The sequence below is a fragment of the Drosophila albomicans genome, chromosome 3 (genome assembly GCF_009650485.2).
Source record: "Drosophila albomicans strain 15112-1751.03 chromosome 3, ASM965048v2, whole genome shotgun sequence".
In the NCBI taxonomy this organism is placed as follows: domain Eukaryota; kingdom Metazoa; phylum Arthropoda; class Insecta; order Diptera; family Drosophilidae; genus Drosophila; species Drosophila albomicans.
This window is the reverse complement of record NC_047629.2, coordinates 3,763,532-3,777,867: the sequence shown is the minus strand read 5'-3', so window position 1 is coordinate 3,777,867 and position 14,336 is coordinate 3,763,532. Positions and strand designations below refer to the sequence as shown.

The 14,336-nt window shown below is 42.8% G+C and overlaps 3 protein-coding genes across 3 annotated transcripts; 2 read left to right on the top strand and 1 right to left on the bottom strand.

Moving 5' to 3' along the window:
• The first annotated feature begins 155 nt into the window (after positions 1-155).
• LOC117567260 (translocon-associated protein subunit delta) lies at positions 156-1,001 on the top strand. The gene is made up of 2 exons (XM_034247110.2): positions 156-502; positions 569-1,001. The coding sequence occupies exons 1-2, from the start codon at positions 263-265 to the stop codon at positions 827-829; spliced, it is 501 nt and encodes a 166-aa protein (XP_034103001.1). The 5' UTR covers positions 156-262; the 3' UTR covers positions 830-1,001.
• Positions 1,002-6,285, bottom strand: LOC117567254 (uncharacterized). The gene is made up of 3 exons (XM_034247103.2): positions 5,717-6,285; positions 2,639-2,789; positions 1,002-2,578 (listed from the first exon to the last, which is right to left on the bottom strand). The coding sequence occupies exons 1-3, from the start codon at positions 5,901-5,903 to the stop codon at positions 1,090-1,092; spliced, it is 1,827 nt and encodes a 608-aa protein (XP_034102994.1). The 5' UTR covers positions 5,904-6,285; the 3' UTR covers positions 1,002-1,089.
• LOC117567256 (cyclic GMP-AMP synthase-like protein) lies at positions 3,931-14,190 on the top strand. The gene is made up of 4 exons (XM_034247105.2): positions 3,931-4,053; positions 12,847-13,022; positions 13,088-13,761; positions 13,826-14,190. The coding sequence occupies exons 2-4, from the start codon at positions 12,857-12,859 to the stop codon at positions 14,024-14,026; spliced, it is 1,041 nt and encodes a 346-aa protein (XP_034102996.1). The 5' UTR covers positions 3,931-4,053; positions 12,847-12,856; the 3' UTR covers positions 14,027-14,190.
• Positions 14,191-14,336: the final 146 nt, after the last annotated feature.

Below are 14,336 nucleotides of genomic sequence, written 5' to 3'. Positions count from 1 at the left end.
TATAATCGATATTAAATTTATCGAGCACATATTTAAATAAGTGACAGTTTCTATTACAAGAGCTGGTTGCTACGTGCCAAACAGCTTCGCAACGATCTGGCAACGCTCACGCTGCTGACGTTTCGGTGTCGTCGGCTGTCAGTTGACGTTTGCTGTCGTGGCGTTGAAAGAGAAAGAAAGTTGTTAGTCGCCGTTCGTGTCGCAGTTGCTGAGATTTAGTTTTTTAAATTTTCAATTAAAACTACAAAACATTCACCTCACCATGTATCGTCCAATGTTTGCGCTCTGCCTGGTTGCCGCTGTGTGTGCAACCGGCGCTTATGGCAGCTGCAAGGCCACTCTGAGCGCCTTCAGCACACAGGATGCCACAATTCTCACCCAGTTGGCGCATGTTGCTGAATTCACGCTGCAGTGCAGCAACTCGGCGCAGCCCAGTCTCTTTGCTGAGTTCCCCTGCGGTAAAGTGGTGCCTGTTGCCAAGGTGGGCGACAGCAAATACCAGGTGAGTACAACTTACCCCATAAAAATGCATCCATCAGTTACATGTTGTGTTGTTCACACTATGCAGGTGAGCTGGGTGGAGGACATCAAGCAGGGCAGCAGCGGCAATGTGCAGGTGCGTCTCTTCGACGAGGATGGCTATGCTGGTGTGCGCAAGGCGCAGCGTGATGGCGACAAGGTGTCTTCGGTTAAGTCTCTGCTCGACATCACTGTGCCCACCAAGGGCGCTTACAAGGGACCCTGGATCAAGGCCGAACTTCTGGCTGCCTTCCTTGTGGGCGGCGTGGCATACTTCGCCTTTTCCACCAAGAGCAAAGTGCAGTCCTAAGGTCGCATGACGCACTTCCACTTCTTGAATGAAATTCATTCACCATACCAAGTAGTAAACAAAATGAACGACATTAGCGATTCCATCATCCGCTCATTATAACAATACACCTCATTTCCTAGAGATTTTCTAACACACATTCGTGTAAATAAACAAAAGAATCAAAAACAAATTCCACGACAAACTGCATTTTAATGCAACTCTAATATTACAAAATAAGCTTAAATTTAACCAATAATACAATGAGTGTAAGCTCCTTTTCAATGCACAGCTCCCGTTGCAGCTGTATTAACTCCGGCTGCTGCAGCAGCAGCCACAGCTGCACCTAATCCACCATTCATATTGCTCTCCTCGTCGGATGAAATGTCAATCATGCTCTCAACCCGCGACGGCGACATCACGTACACAAAATGCTCCATGGATCCCTCGGCTGCCATCGGCGCTGTGGTTATCAGCGCAGTGCCATCTTGTACCGGCGGTGGAGGCGGCGTGTCTGTGCAGTACTTGAGATTAGCCGTGCTGCCCGAGGACTCTTCTGGCGGCGTCACACCATTACAGTCAAAGTTCTCCAGCTCTAGCTCAATGTCGCTGACGATGCGCATGCAACGCATCTTGGCCAGCGACTGGAACTTCATGGGCATGGCGCGCACCTGTCGAGCAAGACTCAAGAAGAACAGAGTATTTGCATCCAGCTCCTTATTGGCCTGCAGCACTGCAGACACATCCCAATCATTCGGGAACCGCGGATCGCTCATCTTGCGCGTCTTCGCTGGCGAAGGCTGCGAGCAGTTGTTGGCAGCGTTGCCCGACGCTGATGCTGATGCAGAACAGCTCAGATTTATGGCTGTCGTCTGTGGCGATGGCTGCACGCGTCTGATCTTGGAACTCGGTGGTGGCGGAGGCGGCGGTGTTGGATTGTTCAGGCCAATTGCGGATCCATTGCCACTTCCTCCATTCAGACAATGAGCACGATTCGCCAGATTCTGGAAGAGGCCGAGTGGAGCACCAGCTGCGGCTGCCGCATTCAGTTCCTTCTTAAAGTTGTCAGCGGCCGCAAACAAGTGAGGCTCAATAATCAAGCAGCCCACATTACTAGTGCTGCCTCCTACGCTGCTGCTGCTGCTGGGTGTTAGCGACGCCGTAGAGGGCAACGGCAAACCGGCGGCTGCTGCGGCTGCTTTTAGCGTGGCCAGCGGAAACATTTGAGCGGCAGCCGCAGCGGGCAATCCACTGATACCCATGGGCAGACTGGCGAGTGTGGCAAGTGCGGCAGCATTCACATTCGCTGCTGCCGCCGCAGCAGCAGCTGCAGCTGAAACGGATGCCTTGCCGGCAGCTGAAAGTGGCAGCGGTGGCAGGGGAAGCACAGCGCCATTGGAATTGCTGCAGCTAGCTGGTGGCGACATAGCTGCGTTAAGGGTTAGTGGTGCCACAGTGGCGCAGTTGCTTCCATTGCTGTTGCTGTTGCTGTTGTGACTCTGGAGGGGAGCGCCAACCGTGCTGCCGGGCGAGATGAGATTTGGCGGCGTGGCAGCGACACTGGGTGTGAGTATGGGAGTCGTGTAGCTGTTGACCGTCTGTGTGCTCAGCGCTGATGTCGATGCTGTGGCTGTTGCTCCCGGCGTTGCAATCGTAATCTTCAGGTCATCTTCACCCCCATTACTGGCCGCCTTGGCCAGCACTTGGTAGCCAAAGTCGCACTCTGTGTCGTCCTCATCGTTCGATTTGCCATTTCCATTCACCGAATTTCTAATACAAATAACATTTATAGTGAGTTTTTGAATAGTGTGTGGCTTAGTTAGCACTCACCTGCCAGGTCCTTGGAAGGGCTTCAGAAACTCCATGTGATCAGCGTGTGCCCAATATTGATATTTCTTAGATGTCTTGGTGCCAACGCGAAAGGAGCGCAGATACTTTGTGTAGCTGTCGCGCAAATTCTTCCATTTTCGCTTTGATGCTTCTGCAAGTAAACAGATTGAAATGTATTTTTAAATTAAATTTGACTTAAGTTAAAAGATGCTCCAATTTCAAAAAGATTCCAATTCTGTAGACATTTTGAATATTAAATTAAAACGCCTATTGTTATTATTATAACATATTCACAGCGGAATAACAAAATTGACTGAATCATATGCGATAATTACAGATTATATTGTGTGTGTCAAAAAAAAAAAAAAAAAACAACTCAAGCATAACAAATTGAACCCTAAAAAATAGACTTTAAAAACGTATTATCCCCTATTTTAAATATTTATTTCTTTGAAATAATTTGATAAAATCGAAGTCATAATTAAAACCCGTAAACCTTTCTTCCATAATTATTTCCAACAGTAATCCTTTCAAGTGAATTCTAATATGTACATAAATACATACATATGTATGTAATACATATTATGTATGTACATCAAAAAATATTCATACTCCAATTTTAAAGTAAGCAATTTAAATATATATATATATTCGAAACATTCAAAATTATAATATATGCAAATGTATATTTTACATAAAAACATATGTATGTATGTATGCCGCACAATATCTGTATACATGCATATATCTAAATACATACATAGTATGTGCATACATATGTATACATACATATGCGTTGTACATAATTATTATGGTTACTTGAAAAAGAAATTTGATGACGCTGTTAAAAAAGCGACCGCTTAGCATTAACATTATACGCCCTCACATACAAATGTATATCCATATGTATATGTATGTATGTATATACAAACATAAATATTAAGGATTATATTTCTACAGCAAAAGAACACAAGAATCGAAATTGCTGCACGATCGCTTTCGCTTAGAGATGGGCGATGTAATTCTCACTGTGACTGTGACTCAATACTAACTCACAGTCCATTTAATTTTGAAAAATACTGATTGATTCACAGTCACTGTTTATTCATGATGCTACTTTGGACTGCTATTGCTGTTATCTCTAATTGTGACTTCTGTTCTGACAGCATCAACTTTTTACAGTTGCTGTTTGCTCTGTCCCTATCCCTTTCCATGTTCCTATTTCATTTTCAAACAATATTTCCTCACTTCACTACTACGCTTTAAGTTTGCTTCTCTATTGTTGTTTGCTTCTGGTTTGTTTCAGTTTGTTGCTGTCCTTCGATCGTGTCGGACGTGTTTCAATTCAGAGTTCCAAACTTTTGTCACTATTACCAGACCTGGAGATAAAAATTTTAAAAATCGGAGAAAACGTCGTAAGCTTCATACTATTACATTTTACATACAGACATAATCTGACATTTAAAATTCTTATTTTAATTAAGTGAATTTAAATCGTTATTTTATTTTACGATATTTGAGCTTCATCATTCACTGTTATCCCGCGTAAGGAAATTCAAAACTAAAACGCCATTTAAGTCAACGATCGCCGTTACATTCACTCACATGCATGCATTCACTCACACACAATCGCATGCATGCATACATATGTTTTTACGCACTTTCGAGGGTTTCCATTGATAAATTTTGACTTACAGAGAATAAATTTACGTCCTTTATAAAAGTGAAATGCAATTACAGTCAAATCATCTTGTCTGCTATTATCAACAACAAATTTACTTCGGCATTTGTTTTTATGCCGACAAATTGAGAGAGAAGGTAAAGTTTTGCAAGAGAAAGAGAGTGAGTGACAAAATGAGAGAGTGTGAGTGATGCGCAGAAGCAACAGGGTGTCATGGCTTGTGCTGTTTATAACTAGGAACCAAACAAAACGAGATTAATTTCATTTTCATTAGCTATCAAACACCTGTAGATAGTTCAATGTGCCGAAATTGTAATTCCAAGAAACTCTTGTTTATATTGAGTAACATTAATTATCAATGTTTATATTGATATACATATTTGCATTATCCTGTTCTAGGCGCCCCATCAAATGTTTGGCCGGGTTTCAAATATGTAGAGTAAACATATACACACACACACACACTTATGAACTTTCATACGTAAGTGAGCGCCAGCAAAATTCTCTCAGCATCGCAATGGCAACAATAACAATAAGAACAGCAACAACAGCGTAGAGCGCGCAGCTTGTATCAATTTCGCTCTTGTGTTTTTGTTTGTTTTTTCTGCGTGTTGGTGTTTTCATTATACTCTCACGATGAAAGTATGCCGATTTTGAGACCTCCTAGGTGACACAAAATACAAATGCATAATTACAATAAGATTTGGAACTGCAAAATATTGTCCGCAATATTTGTAATAATAGTGAATAACGAAAACGGGCATATTACCAGATTATAACAACTGAGTATCAGTGTATGTAAGTCTCGGCGTACTATGGCAGGTTGCCTTTTTTCTGTTTTTTCTTTTTGTTTTTGTCTCTCACTGCAATTCGCCGACCGCGGCCGCGTTCTGCACAGCGCCATGCCATCCGCTTCGCTCTCTCTCTCTCTCTCTCGCCCCCGCCGCTCCAAGTCAACTGTAGGCGCGCTCACACTCATGCATTCGAATGTATGTGTGTGTGTATGTAGAAGCGAGAGCACATACACATAAAATGAAACGGCCGGCGGTTCGTCGTCGAACTGCGACGACGACGACGGCAGAACATTTGTCCGCTTTGGCTGTGCGACGCGCGTCGATGGCTGAGTGTGTGTTTCGCAGTATATACCAGCGTATATACATATGTACATTTCTATGTGTATATGCATGTGTGTGTGCTTATGTGCATGTTTGCCGTGCACGTAGTAATTGAATTTGAGAACAGGCGGCCGCTGCTGTCGCTGCTCCTCTCTGTTACCGCTGCCATACAACTTCCTTTTTTTATTTCATAGAAAATGTCAGTCAGTGTAGCTGACTTTGCGTTTTGTTTTGGTGTGCGTGTGTGTGATATATACTGCTTAATAATGTACGGTTCCTTACCCACTGATAATCCAATCTCATCCGCTATTTGGGTCCACACCTTCATCTTCACCTCCACATTCTTGTAATCGGGATTGTGATTGTTGTAGACTACATCGTACTTCTTCACGATATCAATGAAATCGGATGTGTTATCGGATGTGGTCGAGGATTCACTAATCGCTCGCGCCACTTTCATTTCCTTCATGGCTTAACCGCTGTCTCCCTCTCTTTCGCTTATTGTTTTCTCACACGCACGATAGGGAGCACGAGCAAACTCACGCACTAACTTTGAGTCACGAACGAGCAGCAGAAATCTTTTTATAGGCGTGTGGGCGCGTTATTGACCGTTGACGGCAAAAACCACGACGACCACGAAAAACAGTGCGCCTTCCTTGCCCTCTCCACTCTCCACTCTACACCACCACCGTTCTTTGAACAGACAACGCAAGCGAGCGAACGAACTGTGAATTGAACACAGACGAGACGAGAGGCCAAAAGCGAAGCGAACTAGCGTACGAACTGCCGTTTTATACGACCGCCTCGACAAAAGTTGGACACTTGAATGAGGAGAGCGCACATGAGCTGCATGCACACAACCTAACAGCGGCGGCGACAGCAGCACAGCTCGGCAGCAGCAGCAGAGACCGCAGCTGGCTGCGGCGCCAGCAACGCGACAACGGCAGCAGCCAGGCAGGCAGGCAGGGCAACAACAACAACAAGAATAGCAGCAGCAGCAGCAATAACAACAACAAGAGAAAAAGCAACAGCAAAAGCAATAACAGCAAACGCGCCAGCGTACGAACGAAGCGACACAACACAGTGAGGCGAACCGTTGTTGGAGGACGTGTAAAGAAGAACAAGAAGCAGAAAACCTCATCATCATCATCGTCGTCGTCATCGCCATCGTTGTTGTTGTCGTCGTTGGAGTCGTCGTTGGCGTTCAACAGCAGCAACAACAACGTCGACAGCGGCAGGCAGGCAGCCCCATGACATGCACACACATACACAGACACACACAAACGCTTTTACGCACACAGAGAGACGGCGAACACAACGACAGCGCAGTTTGGCGCTCGCAATATACGCGCAACGAACGGTTGCGACGCCATTGCCGCCAAACACAGCGCACACCGCTCCAACGTTTCTGTTAACCGCCCACATGCGACGCCCGCTGCTGTGCGGAGCCAAACGGCAGCAGCAGCAGAAACAACAACAACAATAGCAGCAGCAGCAGCAGCTATAGCAAAAACAACACCAACAACAACAAACTCAATTTCATGACTACGTTCGTCCGCATTGCTGTCGCCGACCCACAAGGCAAAAGCATGAGTGTTTGTTGTTATTATTGTAGCTGCTGCTGCTGCTGTTGTTTTTGCTGTGTGTATGTGAGTGGATGCCTTTGTATGTGAATGTGTGTGTTTATATACGAGAACTGATGAAACTCGTACCGAAACCACACCTCACTCTTTCCGCCCCTCATACAAAAGCGTATTCACTGTGAGGTGTTACGGGATTGCGGGTCCTACTGAGTCAAGTCTATGCCCATCACTTGATGCTCCTCGGCGTTGCATAAAATAAGTCGAACGGATCAGCCTGCAAATTTCTTTGATTAAGTCATCTGCTATTAGAATATCCTGAGGTTATAATCGAGCATTGTTGATGATCATCAGCGCTTTTGTCACGCATTACATTAAAAGCTCTACCTTCCTTTAAGGCTAGATTAGTTTGACAACTCCAAAAGCTTTGCTAAAAGCTCACTACACGCTCCACTTGCATTGTGTGTGCGTGTGCGAATTCGAATACGAATGCTTATGAGCTATTTTCTCTCCCCCCTATTTGTTACTCGGCGCTTTCGGCAACCACCCGCGCGACAGCGTGTACATCTGTACAACACTTATGCACTTACATATAAGTGTGTATGCGAGCAAGTAGTAGTATGTGCATGCATAAGCAGAATACATACATACGTATGTATGTAGACATGTTCATATGTATGTGTAGTGCGCATACATGTTATTTGTGTGTTAATGCAGGCGGCGAAACTGTTGCACCTTCATTCGTCGCAATTACGGAAACTGAAGTTCAAGGTCACTACTTGGGATATGTATTTATGTACTGTTAACTATGTTCACACATTCATATGTACATTAATTTACATTTCTCACAAATTTCAATTCGAACGTAAGGCGCTTGCAATGATCGACGCAATTGATTCTTGAGTCTTGATTCTGAGGCCTGCACTGCTTCCGATTTCTACTATATGCTGTTTGTTGTTGTTATAAAGTTCAATCGCTGTCGTTGCTGCTCTTATCAGTTGCTGCGGCCACCGCCCTCTCTTTCGCTCATCACTCTCTTCTCTTCGCATTCACTCTCTCGTTCTGTCTCTGTTGTTCTCTGGCATTCGCCGTCTTCCTCTCTGTTTTTGCAACACGGCTGCTTTTTGTTGTTGCTGTTGTTCTTAAATAAGTTTTGCTGCCTTTTGCCTCCTCTGGCTCTTCTTTAGCTTTCGTTGTTGTTGTCGTTTCGCTGCGGCCGCCGTTGCTGAGCTGATTCGCATATTATGTTGTCACCCCCCTATGTCCCCCTCTTTACCCACCCTCTGTATAAGCTGCTTTGGTTGCGGGCCGAGCGAATGAACAAAACGAACGAGAAACGCGCGCCGTCCGCCTGCCGCTTTTGCTGCTGCTGCTGTCGCCGTCGCTGCCTCAGCAGCATCCCAAATTGTTTCCATCGATTCAAGGCAAGGCAAAGGCAACAACGATGTAGAATTTTGTTCCCCTCCACGTCCACCAGAAGCAGCAGCAGCATCTCTTCTTGCTGCGACTCTTTTCCTTTTTATTTTTCTCTCAAGTTGTTTTGTTGCCGCTGCTGTTGCTGTTGCCGTTGCTGTTGTAGTTGTTGCTGTTGCTGCTGGTGCTCGTTGCCTTGTCGTCTCAGGCAGCGACACACTCTTGGCCCACTCTCAGCTGCTGTTGCCGTAGCTGGCTTGCGTCTGTAGCGAACCTACGACCAGTTCAGTTCAGTTCCCTTCCCAAGCAATGCGTCCCGCCCGCGCAGCTCCAACTGCTGCCTGCTGTGGCGGACTAGCGTGCCCCAAACTAACACGTAGATGTCGTCGTCGTCATCGTTGTTGTTGTATATATTTTTATGTGTGTGTGTGTGTGTGCGTGTGTCTGTGTATCTCTTCAGCTTGTGCGCGTTTTTGTTGCTTTTGCTTTTATTATATTTTTTCGCTTTTCTCTCTATGTCCCGTGCTTCAGTCAGCGACGGCAACGGCAACAACAGCAGCAACAACAACAACATCAGCAGCAACACCAGCGACAACAGCAACAGCAACGGCAGCCAGCAAAGCAAGCAAAGCACCTTCGCCTTCCTTTTTGCCAGAGCTCCTACAGCGAATGACTCTGCCGCATATCGCCATCGCCATTGCCTCTCTCACTCTCTCTGCCTCGTCTCGCCACCCAGCGTGGAGACGCCGCCTGCCCGCGTCCTTGTGGCCTCCCCATTGCCATTCCCATCGCCATGCCCAGTCACCAGTTCCCATCGTCATCATCATCATCGTCGTCGTCGTCGTCGTCGTCGTTGTTGCCATCAAAAGCCCGGCAGCCAGCCCAGGGACGACGACGGCAACGTGCGTCTCCCCCATACCTGCTTCCCTCGCTCCCCTCCCCCTCCCTCTTCCTCACCATCTCCTTCTCCGCTTTGCGCAACACTAGCGCCAAATGGCTGAGCGGACGGGTAGATGGCAAAGGAGGGTGAGAGTGTGGAGAGGGGAGAGTGGGGAACACAGAGGAGAGGTGTGGGGTGCTGGGGCGTTTGCGTGCGGCGGCGTGAAGCCGAAACCATGTCTGTGTGTGCATGGGCGTGTAGTTGTATGCGTGTGTGTGTGTGTGTGTATGTGCATGTACACATCTATGTATGTATATGTGTGTAATGTGTGTGTGTGTGATGGCATTGTTGTTGTTGTTGCTGCTGCTGCTGCTGCTGCTGTTTGGGGTTTTGTGCTATCATATTGAAGCGGCGTGCGGCCTACAAAGAGCGACGAGCGACGAAGTTGCTGCCGCTGCCGCTTATTTTGAGCTGTTGTTGTTCTTGTTGTTGTTGCTGCTGCTGCTGCTGTTGCTAACGTCGTTGTTGTTGTTGCTTTTCGCAAATCGATAAACGATGTCCGGGACTGCGGCACAGGCAGCCAAGCGCTGTGCCTTTGTGTGTATACCTATGTACACACACATACATATATATATATATATATATGATATGTACATATACATATAGAAATACATGTGTGTATGTATGTGTGTGTCTGGCATGCGTGCGTGTGTGTGAGGGGCCCCATAGCGGCCCAACATGTCCCGTGGCTGGTCAGCAGCGTTCTCTTTGCAATCTGCTGCATTTATCGCTGCGCTCAAAATAATACGCTAGGTAAAAGTGCAGCGATAACATTTTTGTAGCTTATATACAAACATGCGACCATCTGTATATGCTTGCCTATGTACATAAATGCATATATACATACACATTCATATAATTCAGATTCTATTAGTTTATTTAATTATACTAAGGTTATATTTTAGTGACAATTTAAATCTATGTACAAAATGAAAATATTATCCAATGAATCAATTCTTTAATCTAGGCTCATTTATTAACTCTGTTTTCCGTTGCTGATGGCATCTTAATCTAGCTTTGTAGTTGAACTTAATTTCCAAATAGGATAACTCACAAATAGATAAGTTATATACATACAAATATGCTATATATGTACATATGTCTATGTGAAATTATACAGTCTTTACTTTCCAGAAATTATTCTAGTCGAGTCTGTCTGCCTTCAAGCTAACAAAATTTGTTGTTCAAATTAATAGTAATTAACAATTTTTTTATACTTTTAAGTCTTTAACAATTAAATATAATATTATATTTTTTGTTTTTAGGATTCTTTATTGAGAACTAGGTTTATAATTTTATTTTATTTAAACATTGATTTGTCACTAATCTTTCAATAGAGTAAATGGGCTCTTCATCGTCACCTTTGTTGACAATGATGTAGATTTATTTAGTGTAAGTGAACACTTTATGGAGACGAGGGAGATGTGCTCCTCTTAGTGTCATATTTGTATGTAACAGGCCAATTGAAATATCCTCAGCCATTTTTAGTTAGTTCTAACTTTTCAAAGACGAGTGTATATACTACTGTGGGCAAAAGTAGTAAGACTTTTTAATTTATATAACGTGCGGAAATCCAGTCGTCGAAATATTTTGTTTCTAGGTTGGCAAGACTGTCAGTAACTTCTATGCCAAATATCACATCAAAATAATCATTAGTGTTCAATATATGCTTGTTTTTCTGAAGTACAAAAAGTGCATTCGGCGATTTTTACAATGAGTGAAATTATTCATCAAAGAAGTTCCATTAAATTTTGTGTGCGGAATCAAATTTCGGGTGCCGAAATGTTCCAAAATGTTGCAAAAGGCCTTCGGTGATTCTACCATGTCACAAAAAAATGTTTATAAGTGGTACAAAGACTTCAAGGAGGGTCAAGAAAGAGCACGTCAAAGTCGTTCAAAAATAAAGGTCATGATGACAGTTTTTTTCGATTTTCGTGGTGTTGTGCACTATGAATTCCTTCCATCCGGCCAAACTGTTAATAAGGACTATTATTTGAACGTTATGCGTCGTTTGCGTGAAGCAATTCGTCTAAAAAGACCAAAATTATTTTAAAATGATGAACAAAGTCTTACTACTTTTTGCCCACAGAAGTAGTACTACAAAAATGGTTTCGAAAAGTTGGATAGTCGCTATAATCAGAGTATCACGCTTGAATGGAATAATGTTGAAAACAGAAAACGAATTTAAAACAAGAAAGCTACAGTCGAGTGAGCTCGACTGTGAGATACCCGCTAACCATTTTGAGTAAAACCAAAGTATGCCAAAAAAAAATATATCACAATATACTAAAAAAATGTCAAATTGTATATTTGGTATATTTCAAGATATACTATAGAGTGGAAAATATACGAGCAGACAAATTTTCAGGAATCCCAATTGCTATAGTTGTTATTGTATATGTGCATATATACCAAAATTTGTAGCTCTTGCTCTAAAATTACGCGTGCTATTCGATTTTTGTTGATTTGCGGGGCGGAAGTGGGCGTGGCAAACATTTGAAACAAACTTGATCTTCGTGCAAACTCTATCTAGCTCTATCTCTTATAGTCTCTGAGATCTAAGTGTTCATACGGTCAGATGAACATGGCTTGATCATCGTGGCTGTTGACGCTGATTAAGAATATATATACTTTATAGGGTCGGAGATGCCTCCTTCTGTAACATACATTTCCTGCCGGCACAAAGTTATAATACCCTTCTACCCTATGGGTAGCTGGTATAAAAAGGTGTGTTTTACTGTGGGTACTGGGTACTTTCCGATTTGTGTTAACAATATGGTTAACGGCTTAAAAAAGCTTATAAATGTTTCTTTTGCTCACTCCACTTATCCAGTACAATATAATATGATTATTTGTTCTGATATTTGAATTGGCAAATCTTCTTGAATGGCTTCAAAGTTCATTAAAATTACACAAATGCAAAGAAAATGTCGCGTCCGACACTCTCTAAAGTTGAAAAAACTACACCAAAACATTTATTTATTTTAAGTAGAGTTTAATTAGAGCTAAAAATGATTTTGTAATTATTATTAAAAAAATTACCAAAAAATTAACAAATTTATGTAATTTATCATTAAACGGAAAAAATTCCTAAAATCAATCTTAGCTCTAAATAGAGTGCTAATCCAGATCTATATTTCTATATAGATGGGTATTTCACCCTTTACTTAATTTGACAATTTTTTCAGTTTTTGTTTTTTTACTGCCCGCGACAAATTCTCCCAGACAATTATAAAATTTAGAATCTAAATAAGAAAAGTCTTTGGACACATTTGTCCACTATATCCCAATACGACTGTATAACAAATGTTTATAATATGTGCACTGAGAATATTGTTGACGATTGGCAGTTTGCAGACAGCGTTTTTTGATGACACATCAATTTGAATGAGTAAATAAAAGATAGAAGTTTCAAGAGTTGAGTGTAGGCTGCTCTGAAACTGTAAAAATAAATATGTCTTTCATTCAATTTGTTGCAGTGAATCCAAAATGTCCAACTTCGAGTATTATCTGCAAGATATTGCCGCCGACATTTCAAGTCCGAATGATAGCGATAATTTTGATGACTTTATGGAGGTAAAGAATTACGTGCTGCAAAAAATGCGCAAGGAGGATTCATACTTTGACGAGATCTGTCAGAACGATATTCTCTTCGGTGCGTCTGATATTGAAGGATTGTTGTGGAGAGCAAAATTAACGTTGGATTACTTTTCATTGCAGGCAGCGCAGCTCACAATATACGTCTGCACAACGACGATGAGTACGATGTGCTGATGGAGCTGCGCTTTCCGGCTCACAAGCGCATCATTCAAGTGGAGAACAAAAATCGTCCTGGCTTTGTGTTCTTGGATTTCTCTGAAGCCAGTTACGACGACAAGGTGACCTATGAGTTGGCTAACAATCAGAAAAGCTACTTGAATCGAAGCTTACTCAAGAAATGGCTGCATAATATCTTCAAGGCTGCCATGTCTAATTATTACAATGTCGTCTATTCCGGCTTTGAGCAGTATGAACTGAGTTATTCGTGGCGTGGCATTACCTATACCATTTATGCGGAATCGGAGTCGCGCTCTTTCTCCATTGACTTTGTGCCAGCCGTGAAGATTGAGCGGCCGAATTCCAAGACTTGGTATGCCATCCCCAAGGAGAAGTCCGGACCCGGCAACACGGCCAACTTTACATACATGATTAGCAATTCACAGGCAGAACTGCAGCATGTGAAAAATTGTGGTTGTGCGATGCAAGATGCACTTCGTCTCATGCAGGCTCTACGCAGTTCGAGGGGTTTGCAGAAGCTACGATGCTATCACATGGTCACCGTTGCCATTTGGATGGCCAGGCGTTTGGGTCACAAGACTGTGCAAAACATGTCAGTCACTCAGACTTTTCTTTCAGTAAGTTAAGCCTAATAATCTATCTGTGATTTACTTAAAATTATTGCTAATCTTCTCTTAACAGTTGCTGTCGGATTTGTGCGATGCTTTTATAGAGAGACATCTGTCCTATGTTTGGGACTCAGATATGAATCTCCTTAGCAACTTCAACTCGGGAGAGTTGTCTCATTACTCGAATGAACTGTGCAGTGCCTTCAACACTCTCAAGTCGTATCCATATCAATCAACGCTGAGCTATCGTCGTTGCCAACAACACTTCATTTAAAGCATATGATTCGAATTGCAAAATTACATTTTTAACCATGAATTCAAATTATTTAGTTGCTTGTCTGGTGGATTCTTTGTATTGATTTACTCTATGTATTTGAAATAGTAAAAACGGTCAATGCTATAATTTGCTTAAAATTAAAAATCCAACTGTATCATTGACATTTGTTTTTTTTAGACATGGTGATCTATATTTATATCTTAAGTTTGCTTATAATATTAAAAGATTTTTGCAATTCAAATTCAACTCAAATTGAAATCTGTCTTCACAGTGACTGCTGAGATAATTAATTGGTGTAATGGTCACT